A 20,739-nucleotide genomic window follows, 5' to 3' on the forward strand; every position below is an offset into this window, starting at 1 on the left:
ACACACCAAAATTTGGTTGGTCTGCTTTACAGCAAAAACACACGTCGTGCCAGTGTCTTCAATTTGAAGCATTGTGGCGTTTTTTTATTGGGATAGCGTTTGCAGTTTTGTTTTTTTCAAAATAGTCTGGCTTAATCCTATTGTTGTTGTTTTAATATTTTAAAAATAACTTCGGCGGAGAATATCCACAAACAAGAAACAAGGGAACTGATGAGATCCAGTGGCGTGGATCGAAACTATAGTATTCCCTGCCTTACCCCTTGGCGAAGAATGCCAAATCTTTTCCACTAATAAAATAGTTGTTTTTAAAATATTAAAACAACAACAATGGGATTAAGCCAGACTATTTTGAAAAAAACAAAACTGCAAACGCTATCCCAATAAAAAAACGCCACAATGCTTCAAATTGAAGACACTGGCACGACGTGTGTTGTTTTTGCTGTAAAGCAGACCAACCAAATTTTGGTGTGTGCATTTGTCGAAATTCGACGACACATACAAGTGGAAGAGGTTTGAATTGTTTTCGCAGACACTTTCGTCGGAGTTGTATGAGGTTGCCAAGGAAAAACTTCTCATTGAACTTTTTTCTTTGCTTACCTTTATACTTCGAGCTGACGATTGATGTTTGGGTATAAAAAGTTTCTTGTTGAAGAAGTTATTGAAAAATAACTTCGGTGGAGAATATCCACAAACAAGAAACAAGGGAACTGATGAGATCCAGTGGCGTGGATCGAAACTATAGTATTCCCTGCCTTACCCCTTGGCGAAGAATGCCAAATCTTTTCCACTAATAAAATAGTTGTTTTTAAAATATTAAAACAACAACAATGGGATTAAGCCAGACTATTTTGAAAAAACAAAACTGCAAACGCTATCCCAATAAAAAAAACGCCACAATGCTTCATATAGTTGGAATCAAGAATCCTTTACAATAAAATTCATATTTGTCGGCGAAAAAATTGTGGGTACTTACGGAACTTTGAAGTCCCTTATCTCGAGAAGTTGGACATGCTAAAGAAAAACATTTATATCGTTGAAGCCGTATCATTTAGTTTTTTTTCCGAGTTATGGTTATCAACTCATTGTAATGGTGGCATGCAAGTCGATTGCAACTCTTGAATTCCGTGGAAGGAGATTGTTTGATAGCAGAACAGACTTGGGGTATTTTTTACCTCGGCATTTTTCTTAGCTGCAATGTGTTTTATAGATAAATGCCGGTTGTCACTTCAACTTTTTGCATCACAAATTTCCTATAGTTGAGGTTATGAGAAATATCAACATACATATAAAGAAACCTTTGTAACATTAAAGTGATTACCTACAAGTATTTGTCCCTTACAGTTACTAAATTTAGTTTGGGTCATTTCTCTGGGATATACTGACCAAGCCTCTTTTTTAATTAATTAAAATTCATTACAAGTTAAACGACTAATACGTCATATCTGTCAAATATCTATCTTTCCACCTTTCCCCTTTAAAAGCCAACACACAAATAACAGTAAAAATGAACTCAAAGAAAGTTTATTCTCTTTCTCACGAAAAGAGAAAATCACATAATGACAACAAAATGAAAACAAGCCGGTGGTTGTCCCTTAACATTGTTTTTATCATCGTCATCACATCCCACAAACAAACGTCGTATTTTGTTAACACGTTCATGTTTAGTTTTCCCCCCAAACTCCCCTATCAAAACAAACAATTTCATGTTGTTCTGTAAAAAATATACAACACAAAATAATACTACACCCATACTAAGATATGGAATATGGCGCGAGGCACTTACATCCAATAGAAACCCAAGGTCAATATATAAAGAGAGCACAAGCTATTTTCACTTATTGGGGAGAGACAGAATAATTGAAGATGAGCAACTTGAGAGGCAATATTTTGCTGAGGAAAACCTACAGAGGCCTTATATATTGAGTTTGTTTTTTAAAGAATAAAATTAAAATTTGTTTAAATAAATGTGTTGTTGTTTTAGTTCGCAGTAATAATTTAGGCTCAAAAGAAAAACCGGTATTTTATTGTTTACATTTGTTTTCATATTCATATTGCATAATAGAAATGTATGCCTGTGTTTTTATGTTGAACAAAACACATGTATTTGTGTATTTAGCAAATGTCCTTAAAACAAGCAGCCATAATAATAAATCCCAAGGAAGGAAGAGGCTCTATCGACGCAAACATCTTTGTTTCGTGGTTGTAAAAATTTCTAATAAGAGGGGGTTAATCACTCCTCTCATGCTTATGCCAGCCGTCTATGGCAAAAGAAGCAGCCACAAAAACCATAAACCACACACCAAAAATCACCTGATGTTACGCCTCCTTATGGTCTGATGTTTAATATTTGAAGATGTTTTCTTTTTTTACATATTGACATCGAAATATACCAAAATATGATAAAAATAAAAAATGTATGCTTTTATTTATCAAAAGCCATCACAACTTACCAGTTTCCATATTTGCAAAATTTCCAAAATCCCGTTATTTTGTGTGTATATTTGTGGACAAGAAAATCCAGCAGTTTATTTCACGAAATGGTGGAATTTCTTTAGTGGCTTGTTATATTCCAAATTTCTTTTTCTTTCACTTTGCACAATGTTTGGGTTTACTTTTCTTTTTACAATGATTTCATTTAGTTTTATTGAAATTAATTAATGCATACCGCATGCTTTTTTTGCAAACACAACAATATTAGTTGTTTTTTTTTTGTGGAAAATAATAGTTTACAATTCTTTCTTCTCTTGTTAAAAACAACTAACTTCCGCGAATTTAACCGATGTGTTTTTATTTATTGCGTGTGCCTCTCACCACTATTGACAAATGATGATGCCACACCGCATAAATTCGTTGCCATCATCTTCGTCTGTGGGGTCGCATGGGATTTGATAAGACAAGTGGGGAGTAAGGTGAATACTGTTGTCTGGGGGTGTGTGCAAAACGGCCGGTAGATCTGTAGTTCGAAAAATGAACTGCCAGATGGATCTGTAGACCGAAAAAGATTGATATTTGTGTGGGTGGACGGTTACTTTTGTTACTTTTATGCCTCTCCAGAACCTTCAAAAATCTACAAATTTTTAGTCCATATTTATATTAGTCGATGTATAGACGTTCAAAGTAAATGGGAAAGAAAATAGAGTTTATGGGCGAGGGAGTAGAGAGGAAGAAGAGGGGGTACACACTCCCCTGTACTCGCAAATTCTGTTTTGTTTCTTTAAGCCTCCGGCACATACGATCCGTTGAGCGTCGCGTTACAACAACCACATGAAAACTTCAAGAACAAACTTGGCATCACTTACATATTTTGCCTGTGGTTGTTGTTTTCAACGCGCAACGCGTCGCACAACGGATCGTATGTGCCGGGGCCTTTAAGGCCTGCGTACATAAGCTGCTCTGCCTGATTGCCTTGCTTTCCTGCTTCATTTTTGACATAATAAAAATAAAAGAATAAAGGAGGCCGAGCAAATTTCTAACTGGGTTTCCCTTTTCTTTTTTATTCTTTTATCAGAAGCAAGCAAGGTAAGCAGGCGAGGCAGCTTATGTACGCAGGCCTTTAATTCTTTGCAGATTTTTTGCATTTTCCTTCATTTTATTTTCTCCGCCGACAAATAAACAACAACGCATACATTAGAATTAAAAACTTTTGTGATGAAAAATAAATTAAACAAAAAATTATCTGTAAAAATTAATGGCCCCGGCACATACGGTACGTTGTGCGTTGCGTTACGCGTTAAGAACAACAACCACATGAAAAAATGTAAGTGATGCCAAGTTTGTTCTTGAAATTTTCATGTGGTTGTTGTAACGCGACGCACAACGTACCGTATGTGCCGGGGCCATAATAGTAAACCTATACATAAGTCATGGTAGAACAAATATAAAGCCCTCGGCACATACGGTCCGTTTAGTGACACGTTGGGACATGCGTTGTCCCAAAAAATTCAATTATTGGTCTGTTCCTTTACTTTTGAAAATGGTAAAACTGGCAAAAGTAGCAAAAGTTGTAATCTACTTCCATATGAATTGTATAGTGTCTGAAGTAAAGGAACGCTTTTCGAGTAAAAAGTTGTAAAACTTGAAGATTCTTGCACGTAAAGGAACAGAGCTTATGTTTAACTTTAATGCGTCAGCCATATTGTTGTTTTTCAAAAAACTTGGCACCGTATGTGCCGAGCGCTTTTACATTTATGATTAAACTTTATCGCATATTTACATTTTTCATCAAAAGTCGAAAATTACAAAAAAAGTCAATTTTTTGAATAGCTTGGGTTTTAGGCCAATTGCGTGGAGCGCTTAAGCCCTCGGCACATACGGTGCGTTGTGCGTTGCGTTACAACAACCACATGAAAAAAAGTGTAAGTGAAGCCAAGTTTTTGAAAAACAACAACATGGCTGACGCATTAAGGGCCAAATACATACGGTCCGTTGTGCGTCGCGTTACAACAACCACATGAAAACTTTAAGAACAAACTTGGCATCACTTACACTTTTTTCTTGTGGTTGTTGTTTCTAACACGTGACGCGACGCACAACGGACCGTATGTGCCGGGGCTTAAAAGTTAAACATAATTTAACTGTTTTAGGACAACGCATGTCCCAACGTGTCACTAAAGCCCTCGGCACATACGGTCCGTTTAGTGACACGTTGGGACACGCATTGTCCCAAAACAGTTTAATTATGTTTAACTTTAATGCGTCAGCCATATTGTTGTTTTTCAAAAAACTTGGCATCAATTACACTTTTTTCATGTGGTTGTTGTACCGCAACGCTCAACGCACCGTATGTGCCGAGCGCTTTAGAATCATATAAAGCCAGGGATTTGTTAGAAATATAGTAAAGCGCTCGGCACATACGGTCCGTTTAGTGACACGTTGGGACATGCGTTGTCCCAAAAAAGTTAAATTATGTTTAACTTTAATGCGTCCGCCATGTTGTTGTTTGTTACATTCTGGCCTATGCGGCATCATGGTGGGGTTCCGTCTAGCTCAGGAAGGAGCGCAATTCAGGGGGGATTTTTAACCCTGCCACCATCAAACCTAGGGAATGTTCCAATAGTGAAAAATGGATCTTTAAACAAACACACAAACAAAACAAACACTACACAACATACACCTATGACAAAGGAGCTTGGTGTTTAGTACTCCCCCACTATGCCCGCCCATCCTTGACCCTTTCGTCCAGATTATACTAGAAAAGATTTTTAAAAGGGCCCCAAATACCACACACACTTACCTCAACATAACATACGCCTGACTTCCCCTCTCACAAACAGATTTAGCACGACATATTGAATTTACTCAATCAAACATAAAATCTATTTATTACTATAGTCGCAGATTTCCTTAATCCTAACAGAGCATTAGGTTTGGGATCATCAATACCCGCAAAAATCATTATAGGTGAGCCATTAACTCAGATTACCTTTCACTTCCTTCTTAGATGTACCGCCAATCGAGGCTAATATAATAGATATGAAAATTCTGACTAAAGGAGCTCGCTTAGTAGATTTTGGGACTTTTCAAATCTTATGTCCGCAGAAGTTCAAAATACCAATCTAGATTTAGGCGAAGGTAACCCTATCTCACATTAATTCAACATCCAAACTGGGCATTACTAATCCTCACAAAATAACTTAAACACTATTGATATTAACTACTGACAACACGGTTAACTTAAAACTAGACACACATTAAGTATAAAATTAAATGGAGGTTTAAGGTTAGGAATAATTAGGTTTCGACAGTCATATTTAAATATTTTTTTATGGTTATCGGAATTTTTTGTATCTCATTTCAGTGGCTAGGCGATTATGGGGCACTTAGGCCCGTTTTCCAGTGGATACCAGTCGGTTATATACAATGGACGGGATCTTGAAAAGGTGTGTATTTAGGTTATCCTTTTTACCTGGTTAATTGTACTTATTCAAAATTTTGTTCTCTTTCCAGGATACTGGCAACCGTTTTAAATATTCTCCTAGCCCCCAGACGTATGTGTTGCCTGTGGAAGAGCACACCACTTCCCAACGATTCCCGTCACTAATCAATGCCAAGCTTTGGGACTTCTTTAACAGATGACCTGTTGTGTTTATTTTAGCCTTATTGAAATGGCTGGTGCTAATTATGCAGGTCGGCGTAATCTTAAATAAATAAAACATAACACTTGTAACCTCTGTTATACTAAGTTTTTTTAAGGTTACACTTACATTTTTGTTTGTATACACCACACATACAATAAAGCACATAACACCGTCAATAAAGTCTAATTGGAAATCTATTTGAATATTTTTTGTTGTTGTTCTTTTTTTTTTCTAGGGAAAAAATATAGGACACACTTGATCCTTTCTTTGATCGCCACCACTTATTTATGATGGCGTTTTTAGTCGGTTTAGTCTCTTAAATATGGCTGTCACAGACGCCATCCCATGTTTTCCCTCTTTTCTGAAATTTTCCCACATTTTTCCGACATTTAGTTATTTGGTTTTTACCAGCTGTCCTCTAAACCCTATAGTAATATCAGGGTTGTATTTGCCATACGGCTTTGTTCAAGAATTGCCCTGTCGGAAAACAACCCTGACGGTGGCAGCACTTTTTATATATTCTAGACGGCCGCCCTGTGTATCCGGTTTTCTCTCGACTCGGCTTCGCGCAAAACCCCGGCAATTTCCTTTATCAAAAAAAAATTATTTCAGCATCGGAAACACATGCAACAAAACTTCGCCAATTTCAAGTAAATTGAAGAAAGTGGCGATGTGCGTGGGTTCACAATGTTCTCCGTAGTCAAATAAAAAATTATTATATAGTGCCGAAAACTTGGAAATATGCGTTTTTCCCTTTATGGAATTTTCCATGTGGTCACCCATGGTCCAAGGGACATATGCCATCATGCTGCATTATTATAAAGGTAAGAATAAAAAATTTAATTCTATTCAACATAAAAATGGAAATAAAAAGTGTTTTTTTTCTTATGCTTCCAGAAAATTGTTAATTAGCAGCGCCATTGCCTTGGGAGTCTCATGGGTACACATGTATGTACAGGTGTGTGTGTAGCCACGCTAAACATCTTCATTGAAAAAACATCAATTCAATGCGGTACATACATGAGTGTGTGCGTGTGTGACACCGTTTGTAAACCAGTTTGAATCAACCAGTCAGTCACACACATACCTAGTTCTCTCATTCATCCACCGTAACCCAACACTCAACAAATCCACTCAAGCAGGTAATGAGTTTTTTTCTCTTCTCTTTGTTATTGATTCCTACATTCTAACCCCTTTGTTTCTTTATTTCAGACAGTTGAAATTTCTCATGCTTAACAACATTGAGAGATAGTGGCAGCCAAAACAGATCATCCCATTAGAAATGCAAAATAAATTGGATTTTTGTAATTTGAATATCCTGAGCAGGGTTGAATGCCATGCCTAAGTTGAGGACTGTGTCTACCTGTGAATGCGTGTTACCCTTGAATTACCGTCAACTGTGGAATGTCAGACATAGTCTGTTCCAAAGTACTTGATATTCAGGTAATTAAAATACACATTCTTTACTTGTTCCTTCACTAAGTATTGCAACGATGCTTATTTGAGTTGGCTAACAATTATTTTCCTTCTCTTTTTAGGTACATTGGTACACAAGAAAGTGGTAAACGTGGTGCCTTCCCAGTCATATTCTATCCTGACTACCACTGGTCATTCAATTACCTGCTTCTACGTTGTCTGTTGGCTGAGCCCATCGATGTGTGTGTTTTTGTTCAAATAAATACAGTGGTTGATAAGAAATTAATAACAATTGTGACATAACTAAGATTAAACTATGTGGACAAGAAATGAATAAGAGCAAATTTGTGCATCCATGAGTGAATTTTAAATAACAACCTGCCACAAATATCCGTATTGCATGGAGTGTTTATAACAGGGATAAATTGGTGAATTGCAAGAACGTTAATTTCGTCGTGGGATATGTTGCCGTCACAATAAGGGTGAGTCTGCATACTTTCTTGTTTCTTGTGGGTTATTTGTTTGTGTGAAAAAAAGAAAACAAAGTGAATGCGATAGGACGTTTAGTGATTTGTGGCAAGACGAACCTTTTGTTTACATTTATGAAATCTGTGCAGTAATAGTGAGCGCTTATTTTTGCCTGTGTTACATTAATAGCCGTCAGAATTACCAGCCATATGTTGCAGCTGTTTAGTGTTACACACATACATAATTACGTGTTGAAGGTGGTTGACCATCCATTGCTTCATTGTATATTGTCGCATGCGATAAATATTTTTATGCAAATTTACTTCGTATACTCATGATACATATCAGTGTGAAACATACATTTTTTTAATCGCATGGGACATAAATGTGAATGCTAGTGGATAATAGTTAATACTTTTAAATTTATGTGGGGATTTGAGGCAGATTAAATTCTACGTGGATGGTAAAAAAAAACATTTTATTTTTAATGACAGCTGATTGAGAAACTCACATGAAATTCTATTTGGTATGATTTAAAAACAATAATGGCATAATAAAAGATTGTTGATTAACCAAAAGGACACTTAAATGGATTTTATTTAAAACATTTTAATATCATGTGCAAAGTTATTAGCGGCAATTTGAAATATCAGTGGATGATATTAAGAAATAACTATTTCATATTAAAATATGATTGGGAAAACAAATGAAATTTCAGCGGATGCAACTAAGAAAAAAAATGCCACCTAATAAGATGACTGAGAAAACAAATTTAAATATCAGTGAAAATATTTAAAAAAAATTAATTTCATGTGGGAGGTTGGTTGTATTGCCACAGCGATATCAGTGGATGATATCCTAAATATTTATTATTTGCCATTGAATTATTGCATGATGATTTACAAGGGGTATTTGTTTGAATCTTTTATATTAAATTTTTATTTGGTTGTGTTTTATATTATATTGTTATATTTTATTACGTCATTACATATTTTATATATATATATATTTCTTTCAGCAAATTTTTATCGGGTTTTGATATCGGGATTAATTATTTTGATTCGCGGTATAATAGATATCGTATCGGTTTTTTATGTCTATTGCAATTAAACAATTAAAATATAATGCGATTTTCATATTTTCGTGCCGGGAGATTTTTATGAACCAAACACGATCAAGGAAAATTATTCCGATTTACAGACTCCAGTTGTAGTAGTTACTACTATCTTTAATATCATCTATTTTTATATGGCTTTCAAACAAATTCAATGATGAATTTTTTTACATTAAAAATAATGGAACCCTTTTATGATTGTGTCGAGTTATAACCAACGCAGGTTTACAGTTTTTTGTGCTTTACATATATTGGAGATGGTGGCTATTGCCTGAAATAGGCTCTTATGATTTGTTATAGATTTTCGGTATTGCCATTTCATACTTTCTAGTCCCAACGTGGGGAACTCCCACGCCCTGTAGTCTCATTCAGCCGGGCTATTAATCTGTTCTCATGCAGAAGTTATACTATTGTAAACGAAAAATCAATACCTCTGGGCACATGAATCCTTAAAATGTAACTTAGACTAATAAATTTATTAAATCTATATTGCACTAAGGTATCATGTATCACAGATTAGGATATTGCACATTCGTTTCAAAAAGTATATCTATTGCATAAAAAAATAATAATTTGAGACAACAATCTCTAGTATAATTACAACAAGCACAACATAAAAAATATGGACGTACATTTTTATTCTATATTGCACTTAAGTTGTAATATCACAGATTTGTTGCATCTTTTTATGCTTTAATGTCTTTAACATGGAAGTTACCAAGGGATTTCCCTTGCAGAGATTCCAGTTCGTACATATTGTTTCCGATGGGTCGAACTATCCTGCATTTTAAAAATTTCTTGCAAAATTTTGCATTTATGTTATTCTTGAAATTGGATAGGATATGATTCCTGCGGTAAACTTCCTGACCGGGCTTAAAATTAACATTTCTTGATCTACAGTTGTATCTCTTTGCGCTTGATTCATACGCCTGATGTAGGTTACTCTTAATCTTTTCTCTTAACAATTCCAACCTTTCGGTTTTATTTAATTGTACTATATTATGGTCTGTCAGGGACTGAAGCTTTTTCGCAAGTTTATAATCTGTCCCGTTAGTGAACATATTGTGTCCAAATAGTGCGAAGAATGGGTTGACACCTGTGGCTGAGTGCACTGAAGTTCGAAGGGCCGTTTCTATTTCTGGAAGATACAGATCCCAATCGCGGTGATCATTTTCGACATACGTCCTTATCGCCGCCAGTACGGATTGGTTTACTCTCTCTACCGCATTAGATTGTGGAGAATAATAGGCTGTGGTTATGTGGTTTATCTTGTAGCTTTTTATCATGTCTTCGAATATCTTTGAAACAAATTGTTTACCGTTGTCGCTGTGAATTATTTCTGGGACCCCGAACAGGTGGAATACTTGGGATTCCAGAAATTTCACAACGTTTTTCGCGGTCGCATCTTTCATCGCGTGCAGGAATATAAATTTAGTAAGGTGATCCATTACTATGAAGATGTAGGCGTTGCCTTTTTTAGATCTTGGATACTTCCCAAGAAAATCTATATAAAGTTTTTGGAATGGTCGTTCCGTTATCACCTCGTTTCCCATCATAGGTCGCATAATCTGATTAGATGACTTGGTCTCTTTACATATTTGACAGTTCGTTATATAATTCCTCACCTGAGAAACCATATTGGGCCAGTAATAGTGCGTCTTTAGGCGATTTAAGGTTTTATTAATACCATCGTGCACCGATTGCGTATAATTATGAGCCTTTTCGATCATCGCATGAGCAATTTCCTGCGGTATCCATAACTTCCACTCAAATTCGGTCGTCACCTCATCAAAGTGTTTCATTCTTATGAAAATTTTTTCATTGTCTATTTTTAAATCCGGCAGCCGTTCTTGGTTTCCTTTTATCGTCTCACGTAACTCTACATACTCCTCGCTTTCGAATGCGGTGGTCTCGAAGTCTAGCAGATCATCATTTCCAATTTCTTCGACCACTATATCAGAGTCTATTGGTGTTCTCGATAAGGTATCCGCAACGATGTTCTCGGATCCTTTACGGTGTTCAATTGAGAAATCGAATGCTTGTAGCTGCAACGACCATCTGGCAAGCCTTCCACTCAAATCCTTAAGTGACATCAGCCACTTAAGGCTGGCATGATCGGTAATGATGGTAAATTTCATCAATTCCACATATGGTCGAAATCTCTTTACAGCTAACACCGCAGCCAAGCATTCTTTTTCGGTAACCGAATAGTTTCTCTGACTTGCATTAAGTTTTTGCGAATAGAATGCGATGGGGTATTCACCACCATCGTCATCCTTTTGGAATAGAACTGACCCAATCCCATATTCCGATGCATCGCACTGTATGAAAAATTCTCTTCGAAAGTCTGGATGGCGAAGCACTGGTGCCGATGTCAACGCTTTTTTGAGTTTTTTGAAGGATTCGGTGGCTTGGGGAGTTATAGTGAATTTCTGACCTTTTTTTAACGTGTCTGTCAGAGCTGCGGAGATGGTAGCAAAGTCCTGGATGAAACGTCGGTACCATCCGGCGGTACCCAGGAAGCTTCGGACTTCCCTAGGACTTCTTGGTACGGGTATTTTGAGTATCGCACTTACTTTTTCAGGATCCGTTTTAAGGCATCCGTTACCAATGATGAATCCTAGGTATTTCAACTCTCGAAAACAAAATAATGATTTCTTTAGACCAATTGTCAAGTTGGCCTTTCGTAAGCATTCCGCTACTTCATTTAATAATCTTATGTGGCTGTCGAAGTCTTCTGATATTATGAGTAGATCATCTAAATAGATGAAAACATTTGACTTTAGTTTCCCGGGAATTACTCGGTCCATTAACCGGCAGAGTCGTTGCGCCGCGTTGCATAGACCAAACGGCATTACCCTGAATTGGTACAGCGGTCGACCTGGTACCGTGAAGGCTGTGTATGGTTTGGCTGCATCCTCAAGTTCTATTTGCCAAAACGCATACTTCAGGTCGACACTGCTGATATAATGCGTTTGGTCTATGCGACTCAGTATGCCGTCAATATTTTGTAACGGATAGGCATCCTTTATAGTTAGGGCGTTGAGCTTTCTTGCATCAAGGCAAAATCTATTTTTGCCCGGTTTCCGTACTACCGTTGTGCGATTACTCCACGGAGAATCGCTTTCCTCTATAACATTTAGTGCGAGCATATGATCTATCTCCTTGTAAACTATATCCTGTACGGCGGGCGATAGGGGGTAGTGCTTGTCCTTTACAGGATTTGCCCCTTCTACTAATTTTATACTATGCTTTTCCAACTTAGTGCATCCCAACCCATCCTTTTCAAATGTCAGGAATTTATCTTTGATTTCGTTCAGTTTACTTAGCTGTTCCTCAGTTAGAATATGCATATTTATGTTTTCATTCGTTGACGTTCCATGAATTTTCATCTGGAGATCTAAATTGATTTCTTCCACAGGAAAGATTTCGGGTGCAATCCCGAATATCTTCCAGAAATCTATACCCAGATATAGATCCTGCTCCAAATCTGGACACAAATATAAAGACATTTTGGCGATTTTATTTTCATACTCAATGTTTACTTCCACTGTACCTAATATGCGGTGATGTTGACCGGAGGCTGTAGTAACATTCGACGTGTAGTGTTTTACTTCAACTCCTATCTCTTCCACTATCTCTCTGCAGTTCCTTCCCAATAGACTGACAGTGGCCCCAGAATCTAGTAAACCACGTATTTCTCTGCTTTCTATTTTAATATTGGCATATGGCCTTTCATCTTTTCTGTGTTGGCATCTCGCGATTGCTTCTACCACTGATCTTTTCATTATTTTAATTTCTTTATGCTTTTGTCTTAGTTTTAATATCTTTTGTTTATTCTTAGTTGACACTTTCGGTATTTTGTTCAATTGGAGGTTGAATTCTTGGCTACTAAGACTATTTTCATTTTGTCCTTGGAAAATTCGAGACCTTACTCGGTTATAATTTTCCTTTCTGGCCTCCAGAGGCAAATAATGACGTATTTTGGAATAATCTATTTCTTCATTCTTATCAGTTTCTAACTCATTTGGGGATCGGTTGGGTCGGCGGGTTGTTCGGTCGAACGTCGGTTCCCCGCGGCAACCACGTTCTTCCTCGAGTTTCCCGTACGACAATTAACGCATTTAGGAGTGATTGTATTTGGTCTACCACATTTGAAACAAAATTGATTTTTTTGTGAAGACATACACTCTCTAAAACCATGACCAGGGGTCTGGCAATTCCAGCATTTTAATTGAGAATTAATAGCCGAGACGTCCACTGCCCCCTCTGGTTCATAAAAATTCTGAAAATCCTCAACATCATTATCATCTTGTACGCAGTTCACGCGAATTGGCCTGTTGTTGCTGGGATTGGTTATTGGGACTGGTTCGCGGCGAAAAAATGTTTTCTCTATTTCAAGGCATTCTATCCTCAGTTGTTCCAGTGAACTTACTGGCATAGAATAAACTATTCCCGAAATATTTTTTCTTAAATTTTTCTTAGCCAGCGAAATCATTTCGTGTTCTTTCACCGGTCTTTCAAGTTTTACCCTCATCAAATTCAGGTCATGAAAAAATGCATTAATGGATTCTCCGGGTTGTTGTTTTCGCTCTAACAAATCCCTCATTTCCTCAAAGCATGTTCTTTTTGTTTTGAATCTTTCACACAACGCAAATTTTAGAGAATCCCAAGTAGAAATATTATGATTCATTTGTTCCAGCCAAAACCATTCATTGGCCGGTCCTGAAACTAAAACATGAAATTCTTTCAGAATATCTTCCCACGCCAAATTATAAAGTTTTTGGAAATGTTCCAAACGATATATAAAATCCTCTACAGAAAGGGTGTTAGGTCTGCCAGAGAAATTTAAGCCAAAACGTTCTAATTTTATACCTTGCCATCCGTAAGTGCTCATGAATGACGGTGTAACTGTAGAAGCACGATTTACACTTGGGTTACTTTCCGTACTTGGGGGTGGAGATGAAGGTCTTGGATCTACGGTAGGGGGTGGTTGAACAGGTGGGACTTGTGGGGGGTTTTGTCCATTGAAAGACAGTCTTCCTATAGCCTCATTCAGTTTTCCTATAATATTATATACTTTCTCCATTTCTTTAGTGACAGTCCCCTGTACCATGGACTCTATTCTTGTCTGTGATTGGTTTAGGGTATCATGGACCATATTTCTTACAAGTCGATTGAGTTCAAGTGTATTAGTTGGTTGCGAAGTCGGTTGAGCGCTAATGCCGCTATTAGGATTATTAATGGAACCTGAGAGATCCCGGACTGTCGGATCGATATTAGGGCTATCCATTATGGGTTCAGGTCCTTTTTTCTTATATTTCGGTTTAGGCAACACAATTACTGTCCTATTCAAGTCAAAAGATCTATTTCTTTTCAAATGCCTTTTACCAGCCGATCCACTCATTAGTCTTCTATTTCCAAAGGAGATTTTATTTATTTATTTTTTTTTTTAATTAATGTAAATAAACGCTAGGGTAAATCAGAACTATGCTAGACTTTACTAGAACTATTTTATGTTAGCTTTCGGTTACACAAATGTCGATTTAGTAAAAATCTTATTATAGAAAACTCTTAATAGATTAGAATACTACTAGTTAGGTTAATATAAAAAAAAAGAAAACACAAAATAAAATTAGTTTCACACAAGACAATCACAACTATGAGAGGTTATCAGGAGTATTTTCAGTTACGTTTTAGATAAAGTGTGTGGACTGTTTCTTTTCGAATAAAAAAACTTGTATTTCTAAATCAAGTGGCCTGATCTGGTTGTCATAGGGTATGGAACAGGTTGGACATTACAATTTTACGAACTTTTCTTGCCAGGATGGCATCATGACAGTTTTCTCATATGACGAGAAAAAAGAATTCACGATAAAGATACAATTTACCATACAGTCTAGGGCATAAATTGCCTTAGCAGATACGTTAATTTATCTTAAGCCATCTTTATCTATTGCCTTTACAAAAAAAAATTAAACAAACAGAAACATACAAACACAGGTCATACACACAATACATTCTTTGTTACACTTAACGAACAATGAGCTATTGTACTAGACCCTACTACATGGAACAAAATATCCTAATTTTCTAACTTTCTATTCTATATATTGCACATTTATCACAGTTTAGGTATTAAAACGTGGATGCAATATCCGATAGCTAGTTGGAAAATGCGATATTTCGTTTTTATCTATTGGGCCCTATAGTCTATTGTACAGTGCTTTGGTCTTACTGCACATGCATTATTATTCATGCCTTAAAGGCATTAACGTTTCAGTTTGGGCGCCATATTGTTACATTCTGGCCTATGCGGCATCATGGTGGGGTTCCGTCTAGCTCAGGAAGGAGCGCAATTCAGGGGGGATTTTTAACCCTGCCACCATCAAACCTAGGGAATGTTCCAATAGTGAAAAATGGATCTTTAAACAAACACACAAACAAAACAAACACTACACAACATACACCTATGACAAAGGAGCTTGGTGTTTAGTACTCCCCCACTATGCCCGCCCATCCTTGACCCTTTCGTCCAGATTATACTAGAAAAGATTTTTAAAAGGGCCCCAAATACCACACACACTTACCTCAACATAACATACGCCTGACTTCCCCTCTCACAAACAGATTTAGCACGACATATTGAATTTACTCAATCAAACATAAAATCTATTTATTACTATAGTCGCAGATTTCCTTAATCCTAACAGAGCATTAGGTTTGGGATCATCAATACCCGCAAAAATCATTGTAGGTGAGCCATTAACTCAGATTACCTTTCACTTCCTTCTTAGATGTACCGCCAATCGAGGCTAATATAATAGATATGAAAATTCTGACTAAAGGAGCTCGCTTAGTAGATTTTGGGACTTTTCAAATCTTATGTCCGCAGAAGTTCAAAATACCAATCTAGATTTAGGCGAAGGTAACCCTATCTCACATTAATTCAACATCCAAACTGGGCATTACTAATCCTCACAAAATAACTTAAACACTATTGATATTAACTACTGACAACACGGTTAACTTAAAACTAGACACACATTAAGTATAAAATTAAATGGAGGTTTAAGGTTAGGAATAATTAGGTTTCGACAGTCATATTTAAATATTTTTTTATGGTTATCGGAATTTTTTGTATCTCATTTCAGTGGCTAGGCGATTATGGGGCACTTAGGCCCGTTTTCCAGTGGATACCAGTCGGTTATATACAATGGACGGGATCTTGAAAAGGTGTGTATTTAGGTTATCCTTTTTACCTGGTTAATTGTACTTATTCAAAATTTTGTTCTCTTTCCAGGATACTGGCAACCGTTTTAAATATTCTCCTAGCCCCCAGACGTATGTGTTGCCTGTGGAAGAGCACACCACTTCCCAACGATTCCCGTCACTAATCAATGCCAAGCTTTGGGACTTCTTTAACAGATGACCTGTTGTGTTTATTTTAGCCTTATTGAAATGGCTGGTGCTAATTATGCAGGTCGGCGTAATCTTAAATAAATAAAACATAACACTTGTAACCTCTGTTATACTAAGTTTTTTTAAGGTTACACTTACATTTTTGTTTGTATACACCACACATACAATAAAGCACATAACACCGTCAATAAAGTCTAATTGGAAATCTATTTGAATATTTTTTGTTGTTGTTCTTTTTTTTTTCTAGGGAAAAAATATAGGACACACTTGATCCTTTCTTTGATCGCCACCACTTATTTATGATGGCGTTTTTAGTCGGTTTAGTCTCTTAAATATGGCTGTCACAGACGCCATCCCATGTTTTCCCTCTTTTCTGAAATTTTCCCACATTTTTCCGACATTTAGTTATTTGGTTTTTACCAGCTGTCCTCTAAACCCTATAGTAATATCAGGGTTGTATTTGCCATACGGCTTTGTTCAAGAATTGCCCTGTCGGAAAACAACCCTGACGGTGGCAGCACTTTTTATATATTCTAGACGGCCGCCCTGTGTATCCGGTTTTCTCTCGACTCGGCTTCGCGCAAAACCCCGGCAATTTCCTTTATCAAAAAAAAATTATTTCAGCATCGGAAACACATGCAACATGTTTTTCAAAAAACTTGGCATAACTTACACATTTTTCATGTGGTTGTTGTAGCGCGACGCTCCACGCACCGTATGTGCCGAGCGCTTAAGAGTATTTTCTCAATCGAAAACCAAGGGATTGCCATGTAAGGATACACCAATATTACCCTCCAAAGTTTTTGGCACTATTAAAAGAAGGCCCGATTGCAGGAAAACTATACGTTTTAGAGAAAAAAGTTATTTTTTAAAAAATGCTTAAAAAGTCTCAAAAATATAATTTTCATAAACAATTTTAAGTTTTCCAGCAAAAAAAAAATCTCGGCGCTAAGTGGGATAAGCGGTAACATATTAAAAAATTTACGATGCCACTACCTGGGTAATTGTGCCATGCACGGACTTAAGTCCCAATTTACATTAGGCGAGTTTACTTGCGGCAATTGTCAGTTTGTAGGTGAGAGAGGGGGCTGAGAGGCAAAGGGTTACCATATGCCTCACCTCTCTCTTCATCAAACTGACAATTGCCGCAAGTAAACTCGCCTAATGTAAATTGGGACTAAGGTAGAAACACAATGAAATACGCCGCTTTTTCACGCTCAGTTCCATGTAAAAGACTAAAGGCCAAGTACTACCTAATTCAAATGAATTTGGCAGCATTTGAATTAGGTAGTACTTTTACATGAAATTGCCCAGCAAAAAAGTTTGGAAGTAGTGCAATGCAGAGTTATGATTTCAATACATCTTTCGATGCAGTCCACACGGAGTTATGAAAAATGCACTCCGCTCGATACATTTTAGAAGCACTCGCTTATAGATCCATTGCCAAGCAAGCCAATTTTTTGATCCCTACAGTCGCAGTCTTTTTTTTTTTCTGAACACAAGAAAGAGTGTCTTAAATTATAAGAATTTGTTTAAAAAAATAAAGAAATACAAACTAAAGATACGAACATTGCTGTAATGGCCAGGCACATATGGTACGTTGTGCGTCGCGTTACAACAACCACATGAAAACTTCAAGAACATACTTGGCATCACTTACATTTTTTTCATGTGGTTGTTGTTTTTAACGCGTGACGCAACGCACAACGTACCGTATGTGCCGGGGCCATAATTCACGAGACGCAAATTATTTTTGAAGTGGAGTTGGAGTTTCTTTGAAATCTGAACTGGAGTTGGAGGAAAAATGAAAAACCATTTGGATGATGAAGCAATATCAGTTGCAGAGGAAGTAAACTCAAGCGCTCGGCACATACGGTCCGTTTAGTGACACGTTGGGACAGCCATGTTGTTGATTTTCAAAAAACTTGGCACCACTTACACATTTTTCATGTGGTTGTTGTAACGCAACGCACCGTATTTGCCGAGCGCTTCAGTTATGATCAAATTTAATGGAGAGTTTTTATAATTTGTATTAGTGTAATAAAGTTAATGTTTTTACACGAATAAGCAATGCATTTTATTTATTTTGGGATATTTGCAAAGGCTTGCATTTTATAGCATCTTTAGACTGCATTTAAATTCAATCTAAACACTACATCATGTTGCGGAGCGATGGCGACACAAAGTCCTCAGTCAATATGCAAAAAAAAAATTTGCGTGGAGGGACCTTAGGGGGTGGCTTTTTACGCCTCCGTGGCAGCCACAAAACCACGATATTCCACCAGCTCTCATCATGCACTAAAGTTGGGAGAGCTGGAGGTAGCTAATGTGGACACTCCCGAATGGCAGACCACTATTATGCCTTTAATGGTCCGCCGTGTCCATAAAAAAAATCACAATAACAATATAAAGCCTCAAAGGGGGCCACTTGCTTTGGGTAATCACGAGTATGGTGGTCGTGGTTAGCCATGCCCATAAAGGACACTTGCTGAGGGTAACCACGAGTATGCTGGTCGTGGCTAGCCGTGTCCATAAGATGGCACTTACTGTGGGTAACCATGGATGCTTCATGGTTAGCCATGCCAATAAAGGACACTTGCTTTGGGTAACCACGAGTATGCTGGTCGTGGCTAGCCGTGTCCATAAGATGGCACTTACTGTGGGTAACCATAGATGCTTCATGGTTAGCCATGCCAAAAACGATGAGCTGGTACGTTTCAAATGTGGTTTGTGAAAACCACATGGAAATGCCTTGGCAATACAAGGAGTTATCACCGGCCATTGCGAAGCAATATTGGCTATGTTTGCACACCAGATTCGGTCCACAATTGCCGGAGGTAACCCAATGTATTCCAAGAGCGGAGGTATATACCTGAAAAGGAAAGATTATTAGTAGCGTTAAATATTAACAAATTACTGGAACGATACAAAAATTTACCAACAGCGTCCTCCAACTAAATTGTTTTTCTTTTTCTTTATGTTCCTCCATTCGTTCTTTGACAGCTAATACTACACCGCGTTGCCAACCAACCCGAATGTGGAACATGATTCATTCATAAAAATAAAGAAATGAACTCTGTAAGCGCAAGCAAGCAAGGTAGATGCCACCACGGTATGTTTAGAAAATGTCGGATATTTTGAATATTTGAAATGTCGGACATTAATAATCCATTTAAATTGCATGTTACTGTCATTAGAATGTCTGATGTAGGAAAAGGATGTACAATAGGTTTAATTTTATTTATGAGTTCGTTCTATTACTGAGAAAGAGGCAGTAGGATGATAAGTAAATTAGATGGTATGAGGCAGATGGTTGTCTTGGAAAGTTTCCAGACAAATTCAGAGCTTATAAATAGGACAGGCAGTGGCAAATGAGCTCAGTTTGAATAGAATGTGGTGCTGAGCATAGTGGAGTCCTTGTAACTTTTATTCGGTGCAAGTTCAGTGTTGAAGTGAAAAGTTTATGATAAAGTGTAATAAACCCAAAAGTTAATAAGAGAGTTAAAGGTATACGAATGAAAAATTTAAATTATGATAAATAATATTAATGGTGGCTATTGTGTAGATTTCATTAAACGCTTTGCGCTGATTGTCCTACTGGGAATATTGTTAAAGGCCATAATAGCGAACCGACAAAATTGAATGTGAGTATGAGGCCGAAATTAGCATCAAATACGATATTTAGTAGTTCGCTATTAATTAACAGGTCGGAGCATTGGTGTCCACCAACGGCAGTCGATCCGGGAAATGAGAATAGGTTGTCTGGTGGTCAACCGCCTTTACATACCCAGGAAATCCCTTCAGATCAAGGTAGGACAGAAAGAAAAAATATTGATAGTATCATCAATCTTTAAAATAAACGACAAAAGTTGTACTGTGGAATGCCGCCCAAGTAGACACGAGCCGAAATAGTAACGGCGGAGGCGCATTTCCAGACTAATTGTGCTCAGTACCAAGAATTTATGATTGGACAATTACATCTGGTCCAAAATATCTATTCAAAACAAGCATTGGCAGTGTAGGCCAAAAGGAGCGACAATAAGGATATATGTATGTTTGCTCATAACCAAAGGGGCTGAAGTCCATAACCACAAAAAAATTTAAAAAGAAAATGCCAGAAAACTGGCTATGATAACGTACAACTGGGACACAAATGAATAATATTCAACGAATTTTTTTTTAAATATTTTTTATGTATAGCTAAAGAAATTTATCCATATATCCATTCACATTTAATTTTTT

General features: G+C 37.1%; 1 protein-coding gene and 3 long non-coding RNA genes across 7 annotated transcripts in view; 3 read left to right on the forward strand and 1 right to left on the reverse strand.

Moving 5' to 3' along the window:
• The window catches only part of ACC (acetyl-CoA carboxylase), a 44,600-nt gene extending 41,730 nt beyond the window's left edge, over positions 1–2,870 (reverse strand). The window contains exon 1 of one of the 4 annotated variants that reach the window (XM_073988998.1): positions 2,451–2,870. In XM_073988998.1, the coding sequence (XP_073845099.1) occupies positions 2,451–2,460 (10 nt within the window). In that variant the 5' untranslated portion in view covers positions 2,461–2,870. The remainder of the gene's footprint in view (positions 1–2,450) is intronic. The other 3 variants (XM_073988997.1, XM_073988996.1, XM_073988994.1) reach the window with 3 other exon arrangements.
• Positions 2,871–5,739: 2,869 nt separating this feature from the next.
• On the forward strand, positions 5,740–6,274 carry LOC141387560 (uncharacterized). The gene is made up of 2 exons (XR_012408581.1): positions 5,740–5,879; positions 5,947–6,274. It is a non-coding gene; the product is annotated as an uncharacterized lncRNA (long non-coding RNA).
• A 321-nt stretch (positions 6,275–6,595) lies between these two features.
• Positions 6,596–16,706, forward strand: LOC141387559 (uncharacterized). The gene is made up of 6 exons (XR_012408580.1): positions 6,596–6,901; positions 6,975–7,219; positions 7,290–7,520; positions 7,616–7,975; positions 16,230–16,311; positions 16,379–16,706. It is a non-coding gene; the product is annotated as an uncharacterized lncRNA (long non-coding RNA).
• Positions 16,707–19,896: 3,190 nt separating this feature from the next.
• LOC141406822 (uncharacterized) lies at positions 19,897–20,355 on the forward strand. The gene is made up of 3 exons (XR_012413515.1): positions 19,897–20,004; positions 20,063–20,141; positions 20,204–20,355. It is a non-coding gene; the product is annotated as an uncharacterized lncRNA (long non-coding RNA).
• Positions 20,356–20,739: the final 384 nt, after the last annotated feature.

Source organism: Musca autumnalis, unplaced genomic scaffold (assembly GCF_047663935.1).
Source record: "Musca autumnalis isolate F117 unplaced genomic scaffold, ASM4766393v1 scaffold_5, whole genome shotgun sequence".
Classification (NCBI taxonomy): Eukaryota; Metazoa; Arthropoda; class Insecta; order Diptera; family Muscidae; genus Musca; species Musca autumnalis.